Consider the following 27674-nt stretch of genomic DNA (forward strand, 5'->3'; position numbering starts at 1 on the left):
AGAAGAGTCCTAACATGCATCCCTAATTCGGGAGGTTGTTTCTAAAGCAAAGTGTAAGGAAAGAGCGAACAGATTTTCACTTGGAGGATTTTATCTTTTGTGTGGTTGGGGTAATTTGCCAATCTTGTAACTGAAAACTGTAGCAGCATTTGCTTCTCCAACTATTTGCCAAGTAGGAAATCCAATGCCATTGCATATGGCTATGCTTTGCTTCTGAGTCAGATTCTTTTGTCATTAGAGGCTTTATGATATCAAATTATGCTGTGAATTGTCCTTTTAAAGTTGACTCAGATGAGTCCCTCCTTTCATCCAAATACTAGAGCTGAAGGAAAATAATACCCAAGTCCTTAGAAAAAATAGGACTTTTTCCCAGGGCTGAATCCTGATCCTAGTATCCCAAACCTCCTGGATTGTTGCCTCTTTCTAAAATGCAGACTGGCTCAAACTTATTTTACTATTACTATGATGTCATAAATAAGCATTTCAGAGGCTACCTTCATATACATGTTAGTTGAAACTAGCTCTATGGGCCCACTACATTAAACGCTGTCATCACTGATTGTCTGAACTTTAAGGGAGAAGAGAAATATAACCTCGGTAGAACCATCCATCTTTCCAAATTATCCAGTAAGTGAATTTCCTAATTAGGAAATGCAATGCCTAATCTCAAATTTTCATTAAACTTTTGCATCCACCAGGATTTTTTTTTTAATGGAAGTCAGCTTTACCTTTAGAGTATTTAGGGTGATATGTAGATTTTCTATAGTCCATACCTTTGAGTTTCTAAATACTCCAGAGCATTTCTCTTGTATGAATATTAGCCTTTAAGTTGTCCAACCCAAATAAATCAAAACATGACTAAGTGCAGAAAACCCAAAATAGCATTTTCCAAAGCATGTTCAGTGGAACACCGGCACCTTGAAATGTTCAAAGAATGCTTAGAAAAAGGTATCCATTGAGCAACATGTTTATTAAATGTTGGATTAAACAAAGTTAAATAGATTTCTTTCCAGAGCCAACATTTTAGGGTCTTTAAAATACTAATATGCTTTGTGAATCTTTAAGGTGAGATATAATGTTCAGTGTTTACCTTACACAGTTCAGCATGGAGTTTTCTTTTCTTGAACATCTTACAGGGCCAGTACCCCTCTACAAACTTTGGAAAACGTAGCCTTAATACCCTTTATAGTCATCTTACCACTCTAACGGCTTGTTTGCATTTCTTCATACATGACTAGCAAATGGTTATGTCTGTACTTAAAAGCACACCAATTCATGCCTTCAGAGAAGGCAATATATTCTCTAGCATTATAGTCAATGCTGGTGTAGACACAGCCTAATACATTACCTTTGCTGCAAATATTTGGAGGGATTGATGCTTTCGTGTTCTGTAGCTACATTCCGGAGAATTTCTCTGCTTCCTCTAATAATGTCTCTGTTTCTCTCTGCCCATGTTCCTTCCCCTTCAGAGCCAGAGCCACAGTTGGGAACGCTAATCCTTAGCAATGTTACTCCTGACAGCTTCAACGTGTCATGGACCACTCAAGCTGGGCCTTTTGCAAAGATTGTTATCAATGTTAGTGATTCTCACTCACTGCATGAGTCCCAGCAACTCACAGTCTCAGGAGATGCACAATATGCTCACATCATGGGCTTGGTGGAGAACACTGGCTATGACGTTAGCGTGGCAGGGACCACCTGGGCTGGGGACTCCATGAGACCCCTCATTGCCTTTGTCGTGACAGGTACTCATTCCAAGGTTCTCGGTTATTTATTTAGAATTATCACACAGAGAAAAGGGAAGAAGGTGATAGGCATTCTGAAGGGAAAATCAACCCAAAATACAGTCTTTGCTCCATGTATATGCTTCTAAGTGAAGAAAAAGCAGTTACTATTTCAAATAAGTCGTTCACAGTCCCACTTAGGAGGTGTTCTCAGTAGTTATATAAAGTTTTCAAGGATTTCTGTGCTCAGTTTTATAGGCTATCTGACCCAAAGTTTGGAGATTCTGGATAAATAGTGAATTCTAAGTTAGTAGAGGCCTAGAATGGGAATTTTTTTCCATAAATGTCATGCTAAGTAAGTTAGTCCGTAAACTATTTGCCCCAGAAATAGAATAGTCTGTATTTAAAAAATATTTCTACCTTAAATAGTTATCTACCACAGATTAATGACGGTTCAAAGTAGGATGGCAGATAAATCCCAAGTTTAAGTAAACCTTACCCCATTCATTAAACTTAACTTCTAACTTTGAATTACATGAAGAAGTGGTTCAATTTTCTTTCCTTAGATGATCCTAAATCGATGGCAAAGGCTGCAAAATTGTCAATTTACCAAATCTCTTGCCTGAACAAATTCAGAAATTGTGTAGAAGTCTTTTGCCTTCCACAATGGTAATTGCAGGGGACTGATATTGCTGTCTGATTTTCACATTAAACCAGGTCTCTCCCAACTTCTAGCTTGCTATAAATAAGAAGAAAGTCCTGTCAGTCTAGTTTCAAAAAATTAGACATTGATAACCCAGTGGAGCACAGTTTGACTCTGACACACATGGGGTTGCCATGAGTCAGAATTGAGTTGGCAGCAATTGCTTTATAATAAGTGCAATTAAATATTTAATTGGAAATGGCATGGTATCCTGGAAGAGTGAGGATTGTGAGACCAGGTCTGTGTGGTTTCTAATCCCCACCCACCACTTTTTTGCTACATATTATTGGCAAATCTATTAACTTCTTTGAATCCCAATTTTCTTATGTATGAAGAGAGGATACCTACAGGTACATCTCATATCCTTGTCTCAGGGATTAAATGGATATGATGGAATTTACTAGGCTCCCAGGAGCCCTGGTGGCTCAACAGTTAAGTGCTTGGCTGCTAACCAAAAGGTTGGCAGTTCGAACTCACCCAGCAGCTCATAGGAAAAAGACATGGCAATCTGCTCCTGTAAAGATTACAGCCTAGAAAACCCTATTGGGTGGTTCTACTCTGTCACATGGGGTTGCTATGAGTCAAATCTACTCAACAGCACCTAACAATGAAAACAACAGATCCATTCTGCTCTCTCCCAACAGTATGAGGAAAGCTGTGTTCTTAAAAATAACCTACAAGACTAGATGGAAACAGTAGACATGTGCTATCATGACTTTCCTGTTATTTTTAAGAGAACATTGGGCTTGTTTTAATGTCAACTTTGAAAGTAGTTCTTTTTCCTGTCCAATTATTTAATGTAAATTAAATTGTTTGGATCAGCCTCTAAATGCAGGAAATGGCAATTTCTTAGGCAGATAAAAGGGGTAACCATGAGATGAGAATCTCACTTCCCAGGAAGAGAGGAATGGCCGTGGATCCCACCAGCCCTTGCTTGTAGCCTCTTGCACGACCTTGCGCAGAACAGAGAGAAGAAAAGGAGCCTGGGAGAGCCCAGGCTTTGGGAATCCAAGATCCGGTTACAGCATTGTGTCAGCTAATCCATGATGTGAAAAGACTTTTCATTTTAAAAGACTTTTCATTTAAAAGAAGCATATTAAAAAAAGGAAAAATTGAATAAGAGAGATTATAAATAACAAGCCCTTGATTTACTAATTAGCCTGAACGCCCTTATTTTGATCGGAATTTGCCGCTTTGATGGGGTGGAGGTGCCAAGAGGCCAAGCTATTAAAGAGAGGCGCTGCTTATCTAAACAAACTCAGTAACAGAATTTTAGACCCTTGTCTCTCAGATAAAGAAGCCTGTTTGTACAGTATATGTGATTTCATCTTTGCCTTTGATAGAGTTATGATTCTTTCTTTGTAGATCTTCATTGTAGGGGGAAAAAAAATGCCTCAAAATAAACACCAAGAGTTTCAAAATAAGTACAGGAAGTCCAAGCCACAGCAAAATTGAAATCAGTGCTTAGGGGCTGAGGGTATTCATTCAGTTGTTCATTCAGTCACCAAACACTTATTTTTAAAACATCTTTCTTTATTTCTCATGGATTAGACTCTGGGCATTAGGGTAAGGTCATTTACCTCTTTGTAAGTTTCCATTTAGCTGCAATGGAAGTGCAGGCTCTAAACTGTATGCAGCTAAAGTAGCCTTGGCCCTGTAATTTCTGTCCCCGTGCCCCCTCTGATAAAAAAAAAAAAAAAAAATACATTCACCATTACTGTGTTTCATTTACCTTCTCCACTAATCCTGCTTAACCCTCAGGATCTGCCAACTCTGGTGGGGCCTGTTAATTAGACATTGACTTGGGGTGTGGAAAGAACATTGAACATGGAGTCAGAAGACCCAGGTTGGATCTCAGCTTAGCCACTTATTAGATGCGTGGTCTTGGATAAGTCACTTGACCTCTCTGTTTCCTTAGGTGTCATTGGTGGGAAAGGGATAGGGGAATAGCAATATCCACTACCCTATAGGGTCCCTATGAGTTGGAATCGACTCAATGGCAACAGGTTTGGGTTTTTTTGCTTGTTTGTTTATAGTATCATTGTGAGGGTTAAATAGGACAATGGATGTGTAGCCTTGAAAACTGAGAAGTATTGAGAGAAACTTAGCTGATATAAGCTCACTCTTTTTAGGAACTCTAATGTGTGAAAAGATCCCCTGGAATACCTGAGAAATAGGGGTACTTGGGACACAGATGCTTGGTGAATGAATAAACAAATAATGATGATAGAATTTACTGAAGATCCAGATATGCCCTTGTCTCCTAACTTTATCCAGGAAAACAAGCAGCAAAAGAATTAACGAATCTTAGTATCCCTCAATGGGCCATAGCCATAAATTGTTGATTCTGATACATGAAAAATTTTATCACCTTACCTTTCTGTATCTCGGCTTGTGAGGATGTGTGTGACTAATTGGCCTACTCAGCTTGATTCAAAATGTGAACTAGAAATGGGATAGAAATATACGAAGGGTACCAAAAAGGAAGTATAACTGCAAACAAAGCTGATTTGTTTCAAGTGGAAGTAGAGAAAGGGGTCCAAACCCAACTCAAGATATCCTCCTGTTTGTGTAAGGAGAAGTTTGTGGTCTTCAGCATCAGACCTGGCTAAAAATCTGACTCTATCACATACTAGCTCTATGACTTTGGCCAAGTCCATCAACCTCTTTGAAACTCAGTTTTCTCATCTGTAAAATGGAAACAACCTACCTCATAGGCTTGTTGTGAAAATTACACAAGATAACACCATCTGGCACCTGACAGGCTGTCACTAAATATTCATTTTCTAAGCATATAACACATTTAATGATTGATCGGGTATCAATGTTCTTGGAGACTTGTGCTATCCTGGCAGAGTCATTGCTGCTAACTTGAGTTATTTTCACCCCTCCCTTCTTTCAGAGGCTCTGCCCCTTCTGGAAAACCTAACCATTTCCGACATTAATCCCTACGGGTTCACAGTTTCCTGGATGGCATCGGAGAATGCCTTTGACAGCTTCCTAGTAACGGTGGTGGATTCTGGGAAGCTGCTGGACCCCCAGGAATTCACACTTTCAGGAACCCAGAGGAAGCTGGAGCTTAGAGGCCTCATAACTGGCATTGGCTATGAGGTTATGGTCTCTGGCTTCACACAAGGGCACCAAACCAGGCCCTTGAGGGCTGAGATTGTTACAGGTATTTCAATTCAAGTGAGCCATTCTCTCCTCTTCCTGGTCCCCTTCTGTGTAATCTGTCTACCAGATCACCATTATTTTAACATCTTTGTCCATATCCCCTATTTAATCCATAGATGTGGCCTATTCTTTTGTGTTTCCTCCACACTATCCCTTGTCTTATGTATCTAATGAACACTCACCTCCCATCTCAGACACGAGAAGGTCGAAATGTTTCTACTTGGTGTCTCAAATCCTTTAGAAGATGTCTTGTCCATAGCTTTTATGTGCTTACTCCATATCTCCCTCCCTTGTGTTCATCCTGGCTGGTCCCCAGCTGCATTTCAGCCTTCTCAAAAGAAATATACGGATGAGTATATTTCAAAAACTTATTGAAAGCAGTTGCCATCTCAAAGTCTCAACTATGATCTTGACAAACTTATCAGTGGGCTCATTACTGGAGATCAAATGTGGACTTAGTATGTTGGTAAATAGTAATATCAGAGAGAGTCTTAACACAGACTAAATCCATAACTTTCTCAAGACTAATGATTCTTAAAGAAATATTAACAACTGTAACAGTCAAAACTCTGTGTTTCCCAAAGTCTTTCTAGAGATCACTAGCTCCACAGAATGTTCAGAGGTCCTACTTGCTAAATAAATTCCATTCTCAAATAAGTTTTGGAAACACTGAGTTAAACAAAGTTAAACAGGACTCTTGACCACGAAGCTTTTCAGAACATCCTAATGTGCGTTGTGTCTCCGAGAGGGACTTATCCAGGCTGTATTTCCCAAACTTATCTGACAATGGCTACCTTTTAAGGAAGAAGAATTGTTTGCTTTGAGCACGCTTTGGGAAACTCAGCTCTAAATTTACTTTGACATTGAGTTTTGTCTAGTTAAGGTAGTCTAAGATGAAACCTTGGGTCCAGAATATGTAGCACAAGAGGTTCTAAGCCTCAGTTCTACCATCTGAACACTTACCTGATGGCTAAGAAAAGGGAAAAAAAGGGAGAAAGTCAAGAGTAGAGCTGTCTTTAGTAGCCTTCTTTAGTAGAGCTCCAAGAACAAAGCAAAAGGACCATAACATTTGAAAAGCCATTTTGCTCAGGCTCCAGAGAAATATAATCAGCAGTGTCATTATGGGCAGCTCTACAGATCATTAATGCTGGTTTATTTGTCTTTTCAAAAAGAAAGGAAAAAGGTCTCACAGAGGATGGGCACTCGGCCACTGGAAGACAGAGAGCAAATGTAAACAAGTTACTAGCTTTGAACTTGTTTAATATTGCATGGGAGGGTCCAATGCTGAGTCCAGATGTGGATTTATAGAATTACTTTTAGACAAAACTCACATATGGAAGCAAACATTTGGCTTGTATCAAATGTGTCAACTCATCTTTCTCCTCTCCTAACCCTCCTAGACTTGTTAATGTTGAATCATTTTATTTTTGGTATCTCAGGACACTTCTATCTCTGAGAGCCCAGGCATCACTGCATACTGATAGCCCCTCTGGGCAGAAGATCGCACTGGCTGGTAAATGATGTTCTCTTTCCTCCTTCTGCCACCATTTTCTCCCCTTCTAGAAGCTGAGCCAGAAGTTGACAACCTTCTGGTTTCAGATGCCACCCCAGATGGTTTCCGTCTGTCCTGGACAGCTGATGATGGAGTCTTCGACAGTTTTGTTCTCAAAATCAGAGATACAAAAAAGCAGTCTGAGCCACTGGAAATAACCCTCCTTGCCCCCGAACGTACCAGGGACATAACAGGTCTCAGAGAGGCCACTGAATATGAAATTGAACTCTATGGAATAAGCAGTGGAAGGCGATCTCAGCCAGTCAGTGCCATAGCGACAACAGGTACCGTAAATAAACCAGAGAGAACAGAAAAGTCATGACTTGGGGGTCTCCTTCTCAAAGGGCTTGGTAACTACAAGAGCTTTGGATCCAGACAACCTGGGTTCAGATCCTAGCTCTTTCAATCATAAACTGTGTGACTTTGGACAATTTGGTTAAGTCTTTTTTCAAAAAGAGAGTAATGCCATTTAGTTCACAGAGTTGTGAGGATTAAATGAGATAATTCATGTAAAGCACATAGCGAAGGGCCTGGCCCATAGCAAGGGTGAAGCAACTGAGAGCTATTTGCATTTTCAGTATTATCATTGATATGTCATCGTTTTAATCATCACATTTTTTTAAATTCCGAAGACCCTTCCTTCTACCTATTACCTCATATTTTATCCATGGGCACACCTCCTTGTTCTTTGGTCAAACGTTCTAACCACAACCTACAGGGGAAGACGGACAGTGGTACCACCACCTATACAGTTAATACATATAAAATGCTATACCTGAATGATCAGTACTGTGATCAGTGAAGGAAAAGGCAGGGTGTAGCTCAGTCTCTTCTGTTAGTGCTTGAAGAATCTGAGGTCCAGAAAGGTGAAGTGACTTGCCTAAGGTCACACAACTAGACTGGGAGTAGAACTCAAATGGCCAACTTATTTTACTAGTACTAAATATAAGCTGGCTGGAGCACAGATAACCAATGAATATATGTACTTGATGTGTCTGGCAGGTATGGAATACAAACCCAAAAAAACCAAACTTGTTGCTGTTGAGTAGATTTCAATTCTTAGCGATCCTACAGGATGGAGTAGAACTGCCCCATAGGATTTCCAAGAAGTGGCTGGTGGATTGGAACTGCTAACGTTTTGGTTAGCAGCAAAATGCTTTACCACTTCGCCACCAGCGCCCTGCACAAGATTAGCCAAAACTCCACTTTGTCTAAAGATGGGTATTTTAATATGTCAAGTTTCAGAACCTAACGAGCTCCAAGAAGCCACTTGTAGAAGTTATAATATTTGTAGATGAGCAAATGCTGAGATGCAGGCACTAATTTAGTCAGAAGAGAAGCCCTGTTCCTTGTTAGCAGAGACACCCCATCCCTGGGACATGGGCCCTCAGCTCCTTCTCCCTATGGCTGCCCATAAAACAACTCCAGAGCAGATGAAGAGCCTGATTTTGACCTTGGTTTATAAACAGCACTTTTCAAAGTTTACTTCTGATCACTGATTTTGTCTTGTTGGGTTCCCCCCACCCCAGAGGCCCGGCAGTTTTAAAGCAAAAAAGAGAATGAACAATCATGAGGTTTTTGGGTTTTTTTAAGAACAAAAGAAACAAAAGAAGAAAAGGCAGACCCTGTTCTTTTGGAAAGCCTTCTCTTTGATTTCCTTCACTGGGGCTCCGTATTTCACAGCCAAAGAGAATGTGTGTGTACATGTGTGTGCCTACACGCGAACACTCAGGTGTACTAGGAAGAGGATGGGTGACTCTCCAGCAAAGCAGGTGTCTAATTTCCACCTTCACTTCATTATCTTTATGAAGTTTCCCTTTAGCTTTCCGTCCTTTCTCTGCTTCTCTCTTTCCTCCTTTGCACAGTTGTAGACCCTTCCCTGTGATGACTGTTCTTCTTTGTCCTGGTAATGAGCTGCTTCAGCCCTTCCTCTCCCTACAAGGCCCCACTCTCTGAGCACAGGCTGCAGCCCTGAGTGCCCTGGGGTGGCAGATAGGATAGTTGGAAGCAGCATAGCCTGATGGTTATGTGTGCAGCCTCTGGACAGATCCTTGGAGTCTAATCTTGACTCTGCTTGCTACCATCTGTGTGAACTTGAGCAAGTCTCTTTCCCCCTCTGAGCCTCAGTTCCCTCATCTGTAAAACAGACCTTACCTCAAAGGTCAGCCATGAGGGTTAACTTAGATCGTAAATGTCAAGTTGTTAGCATAATTTTCTTCTCCATCGTAAGAATATTAGCTATTATTATGTTTGGGTTATTTAATGTAAAGTTCATTTTTAATGGGCCACTTGGTTCAAAATCAAAGTTAAAAAAGAATATACCATGAAATCTTTATTCTACTGTGTCCCTGCCACCCAGTTGCCCTGTTCAGAGGCAACCAAAGTCACCAATTTCTTGTGTATTCTTCCAAAAATGTGCTATATAAGTAGGCAAAATTAGATACAAATTTTTTTTTTTTACCTTTTTTGGCACAACCATTAACAAATTACCCATTCCTCTACATTTTGCTTTATTTTTAATTATTAGTAGATCTTGGAGATAATCCCATACACAGTATCTAACTCTTGCCCAACTGATGGACATTTAGATTATTATTTTTATTGTTCCCTTTATCTGTCAATCTCTACATTTGCAATGGCTCCTCTTCTCCTCTGTAGTTTGAGCCATTTCTTTACAATAGTCTTGGTCCCTCTTTGGGAGGCTCAGAGTTGCCAGGAGCTTCTTTTGCCTCCAAAGAATTAAATGCCAACTTCCTCTGTGAACCATCTGGAGTGTCCGCAGAATAGACAGAAAATAGGAAAGAAATTCCAACAACAGGGTAAGACTACTTTGTCATTCTCCTCTGGCGCTTCCTATAGCCCACCTAGGAGTCTAGAAAGAGTAGCCAGAAACGCTTTCTTAACCTTCTTCCATCCTCACATCCAGACACACATTACTGGTGCTGTCTTCCAGCCAGAAATCAATGCTGGCAAGACCTTCCTCCTAACTCCCAGAATGTGTCCCCTCCCTGCACTGCCTTTCCCATCCAAGTCTCAGCTCAGTTCCAGTTCAGATGCACTAGAGACCACACACCACAGAGTCACAATGGCGTTGTGCCCAGGGGCATGGTTCAGTGGGCCTGCAGAGAAACATGCTTGCCAGTCCTCTTTCTTCTGAACCAGCCTCTTTGTGCTCAGTGCCTCTGGCTCTGATTCACACGCTTCCCGCTAAGAAGCACAAAGATGATAAGCAATTGTAGAACACATACTCGATGCCACATAGAGCAAGGCAACTGACACACTTTACCTCACTCAATCTCCATGACCTAGCCAGACAAGTTGAGTACCACATTCAGGCCCATCTCACAGATGCAGAAACTAAGACCCAAGGGGTAGAGGTGTCTGCAGTTAGTAAGGCCAGAAGTAGTCCTCAAACCCAGATCAGTCTAACTCCAAAATCCCTGCTCTTAAACCATATTGGCTACAACAGCTGTCCCCTTAGGTCAGCACAGAAACTGACACATGTTAAGTGTTCAATGAAAATGTGTTGAAAGGGGAAATATAGTATTTAAAATGTTCACATAATGAAAGCCACGTACTCCAGATTTTGAGGTCCCTGGGTGTCGCAAATGGTTCGCACATGGCTGCTAACCGAAGGGTTAGCACTTCAAATGCATCTAGCAGTGCCATGAAAGAAAGCCCTGGCAATCTGCTTCCATAAAGATTGCAGCCAAGAAAACCCCATGGGGCAGTTCTACCCTGTCACCATGAGTCAGAATTGACTTGATGGCAGTGGGTTTGGTTTTTTGGATTTTTGCTCCAGATTTTAGGAATTGACTCTTTTTGCAGAGAGCAGATAGCAGCCCACTTGAACATCCTTGAGAGTTTGTAGCAATTCTAGACGTTTTCTTAATGGAGTTTTTTGAAAACCAGCAGTCCCCTTGGAAAGAGAGACATGGGGCATTGCCTTACATGGGTCTCTGCAACTTTCCAATGACTGTGATTTCATTGCTCTGTGAGGCTTCATGTTTAGGTTCTAGTTGGCCTTCTACTCTGCTGTGAGGCTGGGGACTTGGGAACCCTATTCATGGCAGAAGGAGACAACTAGTCTTCCACACCAAGGAAGGCCTGGTGTCCAAAAAATGCCACCCTCATTGACCCTGGAATTCCAACAATAATGTGCCATTCCTTCAGGTTACACACAACTATCTTCCTGTTGCCATTTTTACCACTACATGCCCCAATAACTCTTAAGGCTTGTAAGAGAAGGCAGAGATCATTGCCATTTTGAGAATGAGAAGCCTGGGATCTAGAAAGGAAAACTGTGGTCATAAGATACACCTTCTAAACTGTGTCAAAACATGCATCAGTGGGATTTGCTGTCAGAGTTGAAGTCAGAGTGACCCACGCTGGCAGTAGGAGAGCCCTCAGTTCTTGAGTTTATTATACACCTCATTGGGGTGTCTTTCTCAGATGGCCTTACATGCGTCTTTCCTGGAGGCTGCCTCAAAACCCAGGGCAGCCCACAGAAGAAAGCACCACATGGGAAAGTACAAGTCTGGAAACTGTGTTTACTGAACTGTTAGTGAGGACCGGATGCTACACTAGTTGTTTCACTTCCATTATCTCGTCTAAGTGTCACAACATCCCTGTGGGTGGAAACCACTTTTCCCACTGGGCAGATGGGCCAACTGAGGCTCATAGAAGTGAAGGGACCTGGTCGAGGTTGCTCAAGCTCTCAGTGGTATTGGACAATGGAGATCTTCCAAGCGCCAGAGCCCTGTGGTTTCCAAAACTTTCCAAGGAGAGGGCAAACATGCAGCACCCACAGAGTCTGGGGGTGGCTACCAGGTCACAGGACGTTGTTGTAGGAGGAGATGTCTTGGATGAGAGAAAAAGAAATGAGGGAAAAGAAACCACCCCAAAGTGGGCTGTGGGTTTCAGAACTTAACGATCAATGTGGGCTGGAGAGGGGAAAAGATGAGGAAGTGAGCTCCCTGGAGATCTGAAAATTGTTTCCTGGATTTTCTCGTTAGGCCTGGTCAGCTGAAGAGGGCAAAAATCTAAGCCAAAAACTACATAGAGAAAAGCCAAAGGAAACTGGGTTTGAGCAGAGGTAATTAGGGAGCAGAAACTGCCTCCTGGGCATGGCTTTCCCACCAGGTAGACCCAGTGTTTGTTGATTATTTGCTTTGGTAACGAGTCCGAGGTCGTGCCCTTGGCTCTGGACCTCCTTTCAATTCTGGGAAGGGGTTTGTCGAGGTTAGTTTCCATGTGAACATTGTTTCCAGGATCCCAAGGCTGTGTTCAACTCTGCTGCCCAGTCCTGGGACCCAGAAAGGTCACATCTCAAGCATGTTCATTGGGGAACTGAGCTTCAGTTTGCTCCTCTCTAAAATGGCTACAACCATATCTTCACAGGGGTTTCTATATGAGAATCAAGTAAAGAAAAACATGAAAAGACCTTATAAATTGCAAAGAACTCTACAGTTGTCGAGTCTTGGCATTATTTAATAAAAGGAACTAGAAAGCAAAGATTTGAAAATATGCTTAATATCAAAAATAAAAGGGGGGCATATTCCAACCTGTGAAATCGCTCTCCCTCATTTCATTAGAACTCAACTGTGGTGGTAAGATTCCCCTTGAATGAAACCTACTAGCTACTGTACAGCAAGGGTCCCTGTACTGAACGAACAACAGTGGTTTCTATCAAGTCATAACTTGACCGTGGATCACAACATTCTCCTTTCTCAAGGCCTGGCTCAGATACAAACTGTAGAGTCTAAGTTATCTTGGATAAGGATTCCAGGACAAATCACTGATGAACAAGATCATTAACTGTTTCTGGGTTTCTTTTGTGCTTTTTCCTTGATAGCCATGGGCTCCCCAAAGGACATCGTTTTTTCAGACATCACTGAAAACTCAGCCACCGTCAGCTGGAAGGCACCCACTGCCCAGGTGGAGAGCTTCCGGGTTACCTATGTGCCCATTGCTGGAGGTAAGGGACTTGAAGTGGGGAGCAGCCTAGAGGGTTTGGGTGGAATAGCAACAAAGACTGGTAACTCACATCCTCCCAACATCATAGCCAAAGAAAACTACTTCCTTATTTTGGAGAGCGCCCATTTGTAAAATGCTATGAGATCCTTAGTAGCCCTCGTGGCACAATGGTTAAGCACTCAGCGGCTAACCAAAAGATCAGTGGTTTGAACCCAGCAGCCACTCCTAGGGAAAAAGGAGGGACAATCTGAAAGATTTACAGCCTTGGAAACCCTGTGGGGCAGTTCTACCCTGTCCTATAGGGTCACTATGAGTCAGAATTTGATTCAATGGCAATGGGTTTGGTTTTTTGGTTTTTTTATGAGATCCTTGGAAGAAACTAGTTTGTGAATATAAGAAGATTCCAACCTTAAGATTCTAAAATTCTATGAGAAATAACCCATTGCCGTCGAGTCAGTTCTGAGTCATAGCGACTCAATAGTACAGAGTAGAACTGTCCCATAAGGTTTCCAAGGCTGTCAATCTTTATGGAAGCAGACTGCCACATCTTTCTCCCATGGAGCTGCTGGTGTGTTCAAACTGTCAACCTTTTAGTTAGCAGCCAAGTGCTTACCCACTGCACCACCAGGACTCCTCCTATGAGAAATTGTTGTTGTTAGGTGCCATTGAATCGATTCCGACTCGTAGTGACTCTACGCACAACAGAACGAAACACTGTCCGGTCCTGCGCCAGCCTCACAACGGTTGCTGTGTTTGAGCCCATTGTTGCAGCCAATGTGTCAACCCATCTCCTCAAGGATCTTCCTCTTTTTTGTTGACCCTCTACCTTACCAAGCAAGTCCTTCTCCAGGGACTGGTCCCTCCTGATAACATGTCTGAAGTATAAGAAAGACAGCCTCAATAATGTTGACACACAATGACAAAAGACTCTAAGTACAATGGCCTTTTCCTCTTTGAGCACACACTTATCTGAAAAACTAATCCTGACCTGGATATGTAGGAGCTCTTACCTTTGGGTCCCCAAACCTATGGGTCTCAGTATAGGATGGGGAGTTGTGTCTTAGCAGAGTTGGGGATGTTAGTTCAAAGCTTCCTGGGCCAACATCAAAAGCATGATATTTGCTCACATGGAGCTGGCTAAAAGGCTTGTTCAATCTAACAGCATGAGTAGAACCAAAGTGTCATGAGCAGTGAACACAGGAGCCTCACTCTGTTCCAGGCTGTCAGTCCATGGCTAGCAAGTTCAGTTCTGGTGCCATACTTTAAGGGCAGTGACTGAAGACCATGCTGCATGAGGAACAGATTAAAAACCCTGGGCTGTTTAGTCTGCAGAGAAAAAGATGCGGGGGCTGTGGCATTTGTCTTTGAATTGCTGATGAGTTGTATGTAGGCCCCATGAGCTACAGTAGAGAGCACCGGGAGGAAGCACAGTCAAATCTGTCTAAAGACAAGTAATGAGGTTCCTGTTACTGGAAGCCTGTAAAGAGAACATGGTTGGTAAACCCTTCAGAGGAATGCTGTAGCATCTGTATGGGAAGTTTGAGCAGCTGATTTGCAAGCTCCTCCACAGCCCTGAAATTCTATAAACTCTGACTTCTTAACTATAGGAGCACAAATTGGAACATGACCCTCATCTTTTCTTAAATAGTAGAATTCTTGCTAGTAACAAGAATTTCCCGGGAGGGAGTCTATATATTCCTAAGCCAGGACAATGGATTAAATAGATCAGATATGCATTACATAGTGAGCTTCTCTTATTCGCCGCAGAAAAAAAAAGGGAAAATCAAATTTGCACAACATGCCAACTCTCCACTGAACGGAAATTTGCCATTTTTAGTTCATTGTGACTTCATGTTTTTTTCCTCTCCTGGCTTGGTTTTCGGCATCTGTACCAATGGAAAAAGAAGTATACAAAAAGTAAGACCTCTTCCCTTACGCCAGAGGGTAGGAGAAAATGAGAAGGCGAGAAAATTACATTGGATAAAGATATAGTTTCATTTCCAAATGGATACGCCCACTCTTGGAGGCCACAGTGAATAAGCTTCAACAAGTTTCATCATTCCCCATCTTGCTTCTCCCATGTTCCAGGTACACCCTCGGTGGTCACCGTGGATGGAACCCAGACTCAGACCCGGCTGGCGAAACTCATTCCTGGAGCAGAGTACTTTGTCAGCGTCATCGCCATGAAGGGCTTTGATGAAAGCGAACCTGTCTCAGGATCACTCGTTACAGGTTTTGTTTTGTATTTTGCAGAGACCTCTTTTGCATGCTAGTTATTTCCCAACTTCAGCATTTTTGCTCAAGACTCGGCAGCTGGAAATAAGTTTTTATTTATGAAATCCTACTAGACTGGATTTGAAGTGCCAGAGGCTTCATTTTTGTCCCCATCCCTGGCCTTTTATGAGCTGGGTAACCTTAGGTACATCCTCAATCTCCCTGAGCCTCAGTATTCTGAATTATTGTTGAATAAAGAGCCCAAGTCTGTAAGTCATACTGACCTGGGTTGAAATCCCAAGTCTACCACTTACTAGTTATGTGAGCTCTGAGCTGTCAGTTAATTTCTTGGGGTCCAGTTCCCTGTCTATAAAATAAGTGTAACACTGTTTCCCCCACGAGGGGCATCACATGAAGCTGTATATGTAAAACATCTATAAATAGAAGTAACTATACACGTTAGTCCATCACCTCCTTCCCTTTCTTGTTGCATTCTCAAAGCCATCGTGAGGACTCCTTGAAGCAGGTGCTTCACCTAGACAGGTAATGGTTATGGCTATAAAGTAGCTCCTCTCTATTTGGCTGGTACTGTATTCCAGGCACTGTTGATAAACCCTTAAGGTCTAATCCCATGGTTATTACCATTCCAATTTCACAGAGGAAACAACTGAGACCTGGGAAATTAAATACCTTGTGCAAGGCCACATAACTAGTAAGTGCTGGAACTAAATTCAAACCTAGGTCAGTCTGACGCTAAACCCTGTGTCCTTCTAAAATAAAGGGTTATTTTCCGATTATAACCTGATTTGTACAGCACACTGCAAAGAGGGGAAAATAATGAATTGCATTGAAGGAGAAAAAAGTGGAAAATTTCTCTTTAGACAGCCTGTTACGACTAAGTCTCTAAACAATTTACCCTTTGATATTTGAGCAATTACCCAGTCCAATCCATTATAGGAATCCAAAGAAAGGGCCTCATAGGAAATTTTAAAAATATCCTAATAGCTTAAAAGACTTGATAATATGCAATTAAAATATCCCATCAGGACCCAGAGTCCTGTCAACCCTGCAACACAGGCCCTTATTTCCCCAAAGAAATCTTTCATTCATGGATTCTCCACGGCAACAGATCGCAGAAGCTGAATGCAATTTCTCCCAAGGCCCAATTGTCCTCACCCGTTAAAGAAGAATCTGTATGTGCAAGATGAAAGAGGAAGGAACTCAGAGGGGACCATGTGGGCTCCCAAAATGACTCAGCCACACCCTGACTCTCGGGCCAGTCATTGCATCTCTTGAGGCTCAGACACTTCATCTCAAAAATGACTGATGGTAGCTGCTCTCCATCCTCCCAGGCTGACCTGGGGAGTGATTGAGTCATGAATGTGAAAGCAAGAAAAGTCATCGAGGTTGGCTTCTAAGAAAGAGATGTTGGGTAGTGAAAGTGGTCAGTGAAAAGAGGCCAGAGCTAACTACTCTTTGCATATTCATGCCTTCTCAGTATAAGTCATCCAGAAGTCATATCTAAGACTCCAAATAAGTTAAATAGTAATATTAATAATAATTGCAATTATTGAGAGCTTCCCCAAGCATATCATACACACATTGTCTAGTTAATCCTCACAACAGCCACCATTTGACAAATGAAGAAAGTGACTTTCCCAAGGGCACTAGGCGGAGAAGCCAACTGTCTCAGTTATCTAGTGCTGCTGTAATGAAAATGACACAAAAAAGTGGCTTTAATGAACAGAAGTTTATTTTCTCACAGTTTAGAAGGCTAGTAGTCTGAATTCCGGACACTGGCTCCTGAGGGAGGCTCTCTCTGTTCACTCTGGGGGTAAATCTCTTCCTCAGCTTCTCCACCATTCTTCTCAGCATCCCTTGAAGATCTCCAGGTGCCATCTCTCTTTACCCCACTAATGCTTGCTTCTCTGTGCCGAATCTGCTCTTTGTATATCTCAGTAATGGTTAGGTTTAAAAGACATCCTACACTGATATGGCCTCATTAACTTAACAAAGAAACCCCTATTCCCAAATGGGATTACATCCACAGGTCTAGGGGTTAGGGTTTACAAGACATGTTTTGGGGAGACACAAGTCAATTCCTAACACCAAGGTAGAACACGGGACCACCAGTCTTCAAAGCCTGGCTCCATGTTATCTACAAGTCACCTCCTAGAGATTGCTTAAAACCCGAAAGTGCTTCGAGCAGTCTTAATTACATAAATCTCCTCTGTTTTTGTGAGTTCTTTCCTTGGGGGGAATGATATGAACAATAATGATAATCTTTGTCATGAGTTCAGCCCTTTTTCAGTTTATACAGCACTTTTTCACCCATAATTTCATGTGAAAAGCAAAAGTGCACTGGGGTAAGGCCAGACAGAATTATTATCCCCAGCCTGACTTCAGGTCCAGGACTCTGAACCACCCCATGCAGCCGGCACGGTGTCCTAATACCAGGAGTCCACGAGCAGTGCAGATACTAGAGCAGCTGTGGCCCCACATCCTACCCCATGACTGCCTATCTCTTCAACACGTCACCACCTTTCTTGCAGCTCTGGATGGCCCATCCGGCCTGGTGACAGCCAACATCACCGACTCAGAAGCCTTGGCCATGTGGCAGCCGGCCATTGCCACCGTGGACCGTTATGTCATCTCCTACACAGGGGACGGAGGTAAGGTCCTGTTCAAGATTCTCCCCACTCTGAGGAGTGTCTGTTCTGCTGGAAAATCTTCCCATTCACTCTTCTCTGTTCCACATTTGGTACAGGATGACAAAAATGTGTGGGTTGATTGGAAAAGTCAGTAACATCCTTATGGGTCTTGAATACCAGTTACTGTCAAGTCGATTTTGACTCATGGTGACCTCAAGTGAGTCAGAGGGAACTGTGCTTCATAGGGTTTCCAATGGCTAATTTTTTGGAAGTACATCACCAGGACTTTCCTCTGAGGCACCTCTGGGTGGACTTGAACCTTTCGGTTAATAGCTGTGTATGTTAACTCCGCACCACCCAGGGACTCCAGCTCTTGAATACGACCTCAGGATAGACTCATCGGCTGGGGCTACAGGTAGACTGTGGGGTGGAAGGATCTGTTCAAGGGGTAGCAAGGGAGGCCTTACCCATACTCCTCTCCTTGTTGTCAAGCTAAGGGCATAATATTGTAGTTATATCATGTGAGTGAGTCTAGTAACTATTTAAAGGGAAAAAAGTAAATCTCCAGCCCTACAGGTTTTTCCCAGCCTGTTCTTCCTCTCCTGTTGGTCTGTCTGCCCCCTAGAGCGAGCCACCTTCTCTAGGAAGCAGCTGTCATCTCTGACAAAGAAGGAGTCCAAGATCTAAACTCTTTAACAGGCTGTTTCAGGCAATGCTGGGGAGCCTGGGCTCCTCAGAGGCCACAAAGGAGACTGGTTGTAGCACACTTGCTTTTAAAAAGAGAAATGATTTTTCCTTGTTTCTGCAACTACCTTTACTGATTGACTGAACAAGCAAATTATAACTTACTTAGGGCACCAGCAAAGCATGGCCACCAGAAAGTAAAATCAAATAAAATAAAAATAAGAGAGAGAGGAGGAAGACTCTTTTTCAGTGAACAAATCCATAATTTTGTAATGAGCTACTCTAAAAAACAAATGTACTATTTTTATTTCAAAGTCTACATAAGTTTCATATTTTATGGCTTAGTGTTGTTTTACTTTCGGTGATAATACAACAGGGCACCATAATCTTGTCTGTACCTAGGGTCTCTGAAAACCATGATTCAGGTCTGGCAACCACCTAAGGGAATTCTTTGTGAGGACAGGGCAAAGAGGTGGGGCTCGGATGAATTTATCCTTTTTGCTCTTCAATTCTTAAACATTCCCTGTGAGTAAATTCTTCCAAGTCAGAGAAGATGACATCACTTGAACCCAGTACCTAAAACAAATCAGCATATAGTTCATGGGAATTATGGAAATTGTGGATACATGACTAGCAAAGGGCCTGGTCCACAGGGGCTGGTAGATAATTAGATACGGGGACCAACTTACCCCGTTTGCCAGGGATCATCCCAGTTTTAGCACAGCTTTCAGACAAAGATGGACTAGGAAGAAAAGCCTGGCAATCTACTTCTGAAAATCAGCCGGTAAAAACCCTATGGATCACAACAGTCTGATCCACAGCTGATCATGAGGATGCCCCAGGACCCTGCATCATTTCATCCCATTGTTGTTGTCAGCTAACAACAACACCACCCTGGGAAACCCCTCAGTCCCCAGCAAACCAGACGATTGGTCACCTATGATTAGGAAATAAATGAATACACCTGGGCACCATGGCTTCATTTCCACGGTTGGGTGTGATGTGGTGGGGCTGAGAGGTAGTAACCAGGCCCCGGTGTGGCTGCTGTCACCTGATTTGTGTGATCCCTCAGCTTAATGATGTGACAAAATTTGGCAAATTATAAAAGGACTTGAGAGCAAGTAAAAGAAAGGACAGTGAGCAACAAGAAAAATGGAATTTGAAGAGCCCAAGCCTTGAAGATGTTACCTGCAACTCTCCTCTAGCTCATTCTTGTCTCAGCTGCAGAGCTGTTCCAGCCGGTACCATGTGGAAAAAATCTCCTGACCCCCAGTTCCCCTTCCTTCTGATTTAGTGCCTGGAAAAATCTAGTCTCCCTATGATAAATCCTTGTACATGAGGTGAGCACTCAAGAGAGAGAAAGGAGTGTGAGTCATTGCAGAAATCAAATCTGCTTTTCTGCAGGGTCACTGAAAGTTTCTGTATTGGAAGTAGGTGTGTGTGCTCTTTGCCAAGTCCACCAATGGTTCAGACCACGAGAGGTAACTGCCTAGTATGTGTATTTCTTGTTTAGTGCCAGGAATTACACACACGGTGTCTGGGAACACAGTGGAGTATGCTCTGACCAACCTCCAGCCTGCCACGGAATACACACTGAGAATCTTTGCAGAGAAAGGACCCCAGAAGAGCGCAGTCATCACTACCAAGTTCACAACAGGTAGGAAGGAATCAAGAGCTGGAATCTCTCCTTTCTGAGACACCCACCCACAGCCTCCATCTTAAACAGTGACCCTCCCAACTCTTCTTTCTGAAGTCAGGTTCTTGCAATGTGATGACGTCAACAGCAGCTAAATTCACCAGTGCCCACTCACTGAAGCCCTTAAGAAACACATCATTTCCTTTTGAGCTGAAATGACCTTGTTCTCCCTACAGACTAGGAAAAGATTTTAAGAGGAAGGCTTTTTAAGTGGAAAACCAGTCCCCCAATATTTAATGATCCATGTTCTAGACAAGGAAACATTTTTTAAGAGATTTTTCAGGCTAGTTTTCCTACATGCCGATTGAATTTTTATACATTGAGATCTTTTTACAAACTTCAGCAAGCAAAGAAATGGGAGAAACGTTCTCTCAGTAGGCGTGAGCATCAATATAACATTCGTCTGTCCTTTTATTTAGAAACAAGGGTGGTTGGTAATTGTGTTCACAGCTGTGTCTTTCTCCCAAAATCCAACCAAGACCAATGAAGACCATGGTGAGCTCAGGAAAACTTGCCCATAAACCGAGATGAACCACATAGACTTTATGCCTTTGCAGATCACGTGGCTCAACCCCCTCCTTTACAAATGGGAAAGGTTGTTGCCCAAGGTCAAATAGGGAAAAAAACTTGAACCCAGGCCTCCTGATACCTAGCCAGGGATTTTTGTCCTATACTTGCTGATTTATTTGATATTAATTGTCTTATCTTCTGCAGACCTGGATCCTCCAAGAGACTTGACCGCTACTGAGGTGCAGTCAGAAACCGCCCTCCTCACGTGGCGACGCCCCCAGGCACCTGTAACTGGTTACCTCCTGGTCTATGAATCCGTGGATGGGACAGTCAAGGTATCTTGAAGTATATAAACAACTCCCTACTGCTCTTTGAAGCATTTTCATAATCCCCAGAGTAGGGAAGAATTATCCCGGTGCTATCTTTCCACCCAGGGCAACTGGGGGGCTGGGAAAAAAAAAATTAGTAGGGACCGTACTATATGCCAAGGAGCCCTGGTGGCGCAGTGGTTAAGGCAATCAAGTGCTAACTGAAAGGTTGGCAGTTCGAAACCATCAGTCACCAGTCGCTCTGCGGGAGAAAGCTGTGGCAGTCTGCTTCTGTGGAGATTTACAGCCTTGGAAACCCTATAGGGTCACTTCGTCGGAATTGACTTGACAGCAGTGGGTTTTGTTTGGCCTGGTTTGGCGCTATATGCCAGACTTTCTGAATTACATGCTGTACCCTCTCTCATTTTAACCATGTTCACAGGCGTAAGAGGTTAGGACTTCAACATGCCTTTGGTGAGGACACAATTCAGTCCATAATACTATCATATCCCTTTCTGGAGTTGGTCCAACAATGAACTAACTCACTGTGTGAACTAAGGAAGTCCTTCCCTTCTCTGGGTATTAGTGTTCATGTCTGTAAAATGAGAAATAAAACTCACTGAGTTTAAGGCCCCCTACTGGTCAGGCATTCTAGGATTCTGGGTTTACCTAAGCCATGAGTCTCATTCCAATTTACCCTAATTGCCTTGGAAAGGGCTTTGCACAGCAGCTGAAACAGCTGACAGGTAACTGGATCCCCAAGTAATTTGATCAGCCCAGCTTTGTACCTGGTAATCGATCCTTCCCCAAGGGACCAGACCAGGAGCCTCCCTAAGGTCACCGGGTCATTGGTATTAAATGGGCACTCACCCCAGTTTACTTCCCTGCATATCCAATCCCCAGTTTTATATGTCTCACTCAAGATAATTGACCTGGTGTAGGAGAAAGAGTCCTGGACAGGGTATCGGGAGGCCAGAATGCAAGGCCGTCCGCTGCCACTGACAAATTATGAAGCTAGAGGAAAACTTTTAGCCTCTCTGAGACTTAATTCCCCCATGAGAAAAACCAGGATAACATACCTGCCCCACTCCAAGGATGCGGGGGAGCCTTCTCAGGGCTTCTGAGTTCATTTGCCACCGCCTAAATCCAGTCTGCTGTGTTTTTGGTTGTAGAGAGCCGTGTTGTGTTTGGTTTAAGAGGAGTGTAGGTTGAATTTCAATCCCAGACACCAAGGTCATCTGCTAAACGGTGATCCCACAGGAATTGGAAGCTAGACGGAAATTTAAAAAGAAAGCGGATCTCCTGCAAACTGAAACCAATGACCTCCTCGGGGCAGCAGCACAGCAACCAGCCACAAGCTACCAAAGTAGTGAGCATAGTCTTGGTGGCAGGTGCACACATCTGCCTCACCCCGATATCTCTGTTCTAGAAAGGAGACACACTGGGCCAGCTCAGGCCTTCATTTTGCCATATCTACTGGGTTATTTTAGTCATCCGCTGACTCAAGAGATCCCTAAAGTGACTGAACATCAGAATCATCCAGTAGCTTCTTAAATACACAGCCGGCCTGGTCCCCCTCCTGGCTGTTAGGATTCAGTCAGTCTCGATGGGGCACAGGCATCATATGGATTTAAAGCTTCACAGGGGACTATGATAGAGAGCCATATCTGAGGGCCATTTAGCTAACTGGTCTCAAAGTCTAGACCTTTGCCCCCTGTGAGATTCATATTGCCACCAGATGAAGCTTTTTAAAGTATAGCTGGGTTCCTTCAACCACTTGTTCAAAAATCTTTTGGGGGTCCCCATTCCTGACAGTGATAAACTTCAAATTCCATAGCTTGGCATTTAAGGACCTTTGTAATCTGGCTTTTGCCAACCTCATCCACTGCTCCCCAACCTGAAACCAAATATGCTTGAGATAATTGCCTCCTCATCTTATTTAATTTGTTCTGCCTCTTTTGGCCACAGGGCCTTTGCTCATGATGCACCCTCTCCATTTCTGACACCCCAGCATGGGGCCTGGCACAGTGTGGGTACTCAGTAGATTTTTGTTGAATGAATAAATGAATGGAGGGCTGAATGAATGAATGCATGCACTGTCTACCCTGAGAATTTCTGGGGTCAGAAGCTATCGTTGTTTCTTTCTCCTGCCCGTAGGAAGTAATTGTGGGTCCAGACACCACCTCCTACAACCTGGCAGAGCTAAGTCCATCCACCCACTACACGGCCAAGATCCAGGCATTGAATGGGCCCCTGAGGAGCAAGCAGATCCAGACCATCTTCACCACAAGTAAGGAGGCCCTGGGGAGTGACCAAGCCTTGAGAAACTAACTTTATGAGACTTAGTCAACCCTCCACTTCCCTGTTGACCTCTACTTTAAATTTTTCAAATACATCTGTTAAAAGGCTCAATACCCTGCTACTACCTGAAAGCCCAGAGTCCCTGGGTGGCACAAACAGTTAAGCACTCAACTACTAGCTGAAAGGTTAGCAGGTTGAACCCACCCAGAGGCACCTCAGAAGACAGGCCTGGCGATCTGCTTCCGAAAGTTTACTGCCTTGAAAGCCCTGTGGAGCACAGATCTACTCTGCACACATCAGGTCACTGTGAGTCAGAATCAACTAACAACAACCTGGAAGCCCAAGGAGTGTGGATGGAGAAGGTTATGGGCACCATGGTGAATGGCAAGGAGGACTAGTAGTGAGCACAACCGGATCAATCCCCATCTTCACGACTTGCTCTGTGTAACTTAGGAAAGTTACTTCCATTTTACAAGGCTCGGTTTCTTCATCTATACAACGGGATTAGTAATCATCCCTTCCTCACAAGAATCTTGTGAGGATGAGATGAGGTATTGTATTTTGAACTCCTAGCCCAGTAAGTGGTCCTTTGTCAGGGCTCATTATAAGTTCAATGTCCCTTCCCCTCTCCTTCAGCACTTCAGAGTTTATAAAGATCTTTTACATTCATAAGCATAAGCAGTCCTCCAGCAAGCTGGTACGGCCACCAGGACTATTGTGCTCAATTTCCTGGTAGGGAAACAGAGGCTCCCAGAGACTAAATGACCTGCTCAAGGCTACACTGTAAGTTAAAGTCAGAGCTAGGCTTTCAGGGTCAGGGGACGTCTCCCTGCACCCTGCCACTTGGCATCTACTGCAGATGGTAAATGTGCACGTCGTTCAGTTGGTCCATTCTTGAGGAAGGGGTGAGCCGGTCTTTGGAGAGCCCTGAACGTGGAATACACTTGGTGTATCCCAGAACTGCCTCCTCGCTTCTCACATTTTACTCAACAGTCTTTCTGCTCCCATCTGCTGAGGGAGGTGCTTCCTCTGTGCCAGCTCTTATGCCAGGTGCTGAACGCACAAGAATATGCACCTGCCCTAAAGATGCCCTCAGTCTTAGGCAGTGAAATAAGCAAGAAAACAAGTAAATAATGATAGATCTCAGGGGAGGGCTGGGAAGGTAAAGCAGAGTAGATGAGGTATCAGATCAAAAAAAAACCTGCCCTGGCCGACAGTTCTCAGGCACCTACTGAACACAGCCCCTGGTGGTCCATTTCTACCCACAGGTTTAATTTCTCCTGTCACATTATTGCACTTGGGAATGCCCTGAGCATTCTTGTTTTATCCCTCTAAGAATGCCAAGGTCCAGAGCAGTTAAATGACTTCTCCAATGTCACACAGAAAGGAAGTGGCAAGTTCAGGACTAGAACCTTGGTCTCTGACTTCAGAGTCCTCTGAAGAGGCTGAGATGCAACTGTATCATGGATTAAAATGTATTTGGGGAGATCAAAGATCCAAATTTTTTATCACATTTTCAAAGCATCCTGTACCCTAATCAAGGGCCCTGATCCACAGTGGGCCACTGACCATATGTTAGAAGCCCAGCCTTGCCAACCAGGACCCCTGGTGTTCATCCGATGCTACATGGCTGCTCCATGGAAGTCAAGGTTGACCAGGCATATGCTGCTCACAGTGCTCAGCTCTTCTCTCACTGATATCATTGACTGCTTCCATCAATACAAGGGACTGAGATGGGTCCTTTATCTACATAACCTCTAAACTTCCTAGCACCCCCACAGAGTAGGTTTTATCCCATTTTACACACGAGAAAACAGAACCTCAGAGAGGTTAAGTTGCTTGCCCATAGGAATCTCACCGATAAGCAGTGGAGCTGCCATGTGAAAATTCTTACCCCAATCCTCCTGCTTCTGAAAGAGTCACTATTTCTTTTTATCCCACAGCCGGACTCCTGTACCCATTCCCCAGGGACTGCTCCCAAGCAATGCTAAATGGAGACACGACCTCTGGCCTCTACACCATTTATCTGAATGGCGATAAGGCCCAGGCTCTGCAAGTCTACTGTGACATGACCTCTGACGGGGGTGGATGGATTGTGAGTATCACTAAGGCGGACTCCAGAGCTCTGGAGCTTTGAGGTAGAGGTGGGGTGGGGGAGGCAGGTCATCCCTCTGTACTCTGATACCCACGTACAGGTTTTGCAAGATAGCGTCTGCCACATGGAAGCACTCAATAATTACCTATTAAACGAAGGAAAAGGAAAGAAGTTAGAGATAAAAGTCGGGGGAAAGGAACTTTTTTATAATTTCTCTCACACACCCCTGTGAAGTACAGTTGGCTTTGATCATGGAGCCCGTTACTGATATGACTTAGCACTGACTGAGCACTTACTATCTACCAGGCACCATGAGAGCTGGTGTTCTCACCACAGTCCAATGTTCTTCCACTCAGAAAGGTGCCCTGTTCCCTTCAATAGCATAAGTGTACCCAGATTCATCGGTTATGTTTGTAGGTGTTCCTGAGACGCAGCACTGGACAGGAGGATTTCTATCGAAACTGGAGGGCATATACTGCCGGATTTGGGGACCAGAGAGAAGAATTCTGGCTGGGTAATGCTGCCCTGCATGTTGGGTTCTGCCCCAAAATGCCCATTGCTGCCCTCCTTTTCATTTGCCCTGACCCGCAGTGGCCTACGGGAGAGAAATGGTTTAGGAGGAAACAATAGCTCTGCTGGTAGACACAGAATTTTGTATACTCAGAGGAAGACTGACCAATGCTATGGGTCATTAAAATTAAAAATCAGATGGAGAACCAACAGCCAGGCCTTAAGAATTTGCTTGGTCTTAAGCCATTCACTAAACTCTTTATAGAATTGTCCTCGCGATATCACTGACCGCCTCTGTCCTGTGCGCTAGGAGCTGAGATGGTTACATGGCTATATGGATATTGTTATATCCATAATCTCTAAACCTCCTAGCACACCCCCTGCCTCCAGAGCAAGTTTTATATCCATTTTGCATAAGAGGAAACAGAGCCTCAGACACGTTAAGTTGATTGTCCATAGGAATTTCACTAATAAGCAAATTAAGGTGCAATTTGAAAGTTCCAGAATTAACAGGATAATGCCATTATCCATCTGTGCAGGCAACTCACACTTTCCGACAACCTGCCTCGGCCAGAGCACTGTCCTATGCACTGTTGCCTGGGCTGGGGATATTTAAAAGGTGCTTTCAGCCCCTTATCTCCTTTGATCTTCACAATACAATAGGAAGTTGGCAGGGCAAAGATTATCAGCCTGATTTTACCGGAGGCTCAGAAACATGATATCTGTTGCGTGGCATTATACCAGCAAGGGGCAGACCAGGCTTCAAGCCCAGACCTGTGCAGCTCGAGCCTCTTTCCAGTGCGGCTGCAGATGTTGCAGGGTAGAGTAGAAATGAGGGCCTCAGCCACTTGTGCTTCTTCGGCAACCCTTGCCTGTCTTCCACAGGGCTGGACAACCTAAGCAAAATCACAGCCCAGGGGCAGTATGAACTCCGAGTGGACCTGCGGGACCATGGAGAGACAGCCTATGCTGTCTACGACAGGTTCAGCGTGGGAGATGCCAGATCACGCTACAAGCTGAAGGTGGAGGGGTACAGCGGGACAGCAGGTACAGGGCAGCAGCCCCAAAAGTCTAATTCATCCATTCATCATTCCTTCCTTCTTTCCTGCATTAATCCATCTATTTATGGATTTGACAGCTATTTGAACACCTGGGAAAAAAAAAAAAGAGTTGCTAGCCAGTCAGTTATAACTCATGTCGACCCTACATGTTTTAGAGTTGAACTGTGCTCCATAGTGTTTTCAATGGCTGATTTTTTTGGAAGTAGATTTCCAGGCCTTTCTTCCTAGGTGCCTCTGGGTAGACTTGAACCTCCAACCTTTTGGTTAGCAGCTGAGCACATTTACCATTTATACCATTCAGGGACTCTTTTGAATACTGTTATGGATTGAATTATGTTCCCAAAATTATGTGTTATAAATCTTAACCTCTGTGCCACTGGTTATTGTCCCATCTGGGAATGGATTGTGTTTGTTATGTTAATGAGGCAGGATTAGTATAGAGTGTATCTTGAGTCAATCTCTTTTGAGATATAAAAGAGATTAAACAAACTAGCAGAGCAGAGATGGGGGAGGGG

General features: G+C 43.6%; 1 protein-coding gene across 1 annotated transcript in view; it reads left to right on the forward strand.

The window, feature by feature from the left end:
• The window catches only part of TNC (tenascin C), a 68454-nt gene that overhangs the window by 32689 nt on the left and 8091 nt on the right, over positions 1-27674 (forward strand). The window contains exons 15-25 of the mRNA XM_004372126.2: positions 5330-5602; positions 7165-7437; positions 13008-13130; positions 15218-15361; positions 17896-18015; positions 20192-20335; positions 21089-21219; positions 23350-23482; positions 25437-25588; positions 26006-26102; positions 26984-27145. Coding sequence (XP_004372183.1) covers positions 5330-5602; positions 7165-7437; positions 13008-13130; positions 15218-15361; positions 17896-18015; positions 20192-20335; positions 21089-21219; positions 23350-23482; positions 25437-25588; positions 26006-26102; positions 26984-27145 — 1752 coding nt within the window. The remainder of the gene's footprint in view (positions 1-5329; positions 5603-7164; positions 7438-13007; positions 13131-15217; positions 15362-17895; positions 18016-20191; positions 20336-21088; positions 21220-23349; positions 23483-25436; positions 25589-26005; positions 26103-26983; positions 27146-27674) is intronic.

Source organism: Trichechus manatus, unplaced genomic scaffold, assembly GCF_000243295.1.
Source record: "Trichechus manatus latirostris isolate Lorelei unplaced genomic scaffold, TriManLat1.0 scaffold00016, whole genome shotgun sequence".
In the NCBI taxonomy this organism is placed as follows: Eukaryota; Metazoa; Chordata; class Mammalia; order Sirenia; family Trichechidae; genus Trichechus; species Trichechus manatus.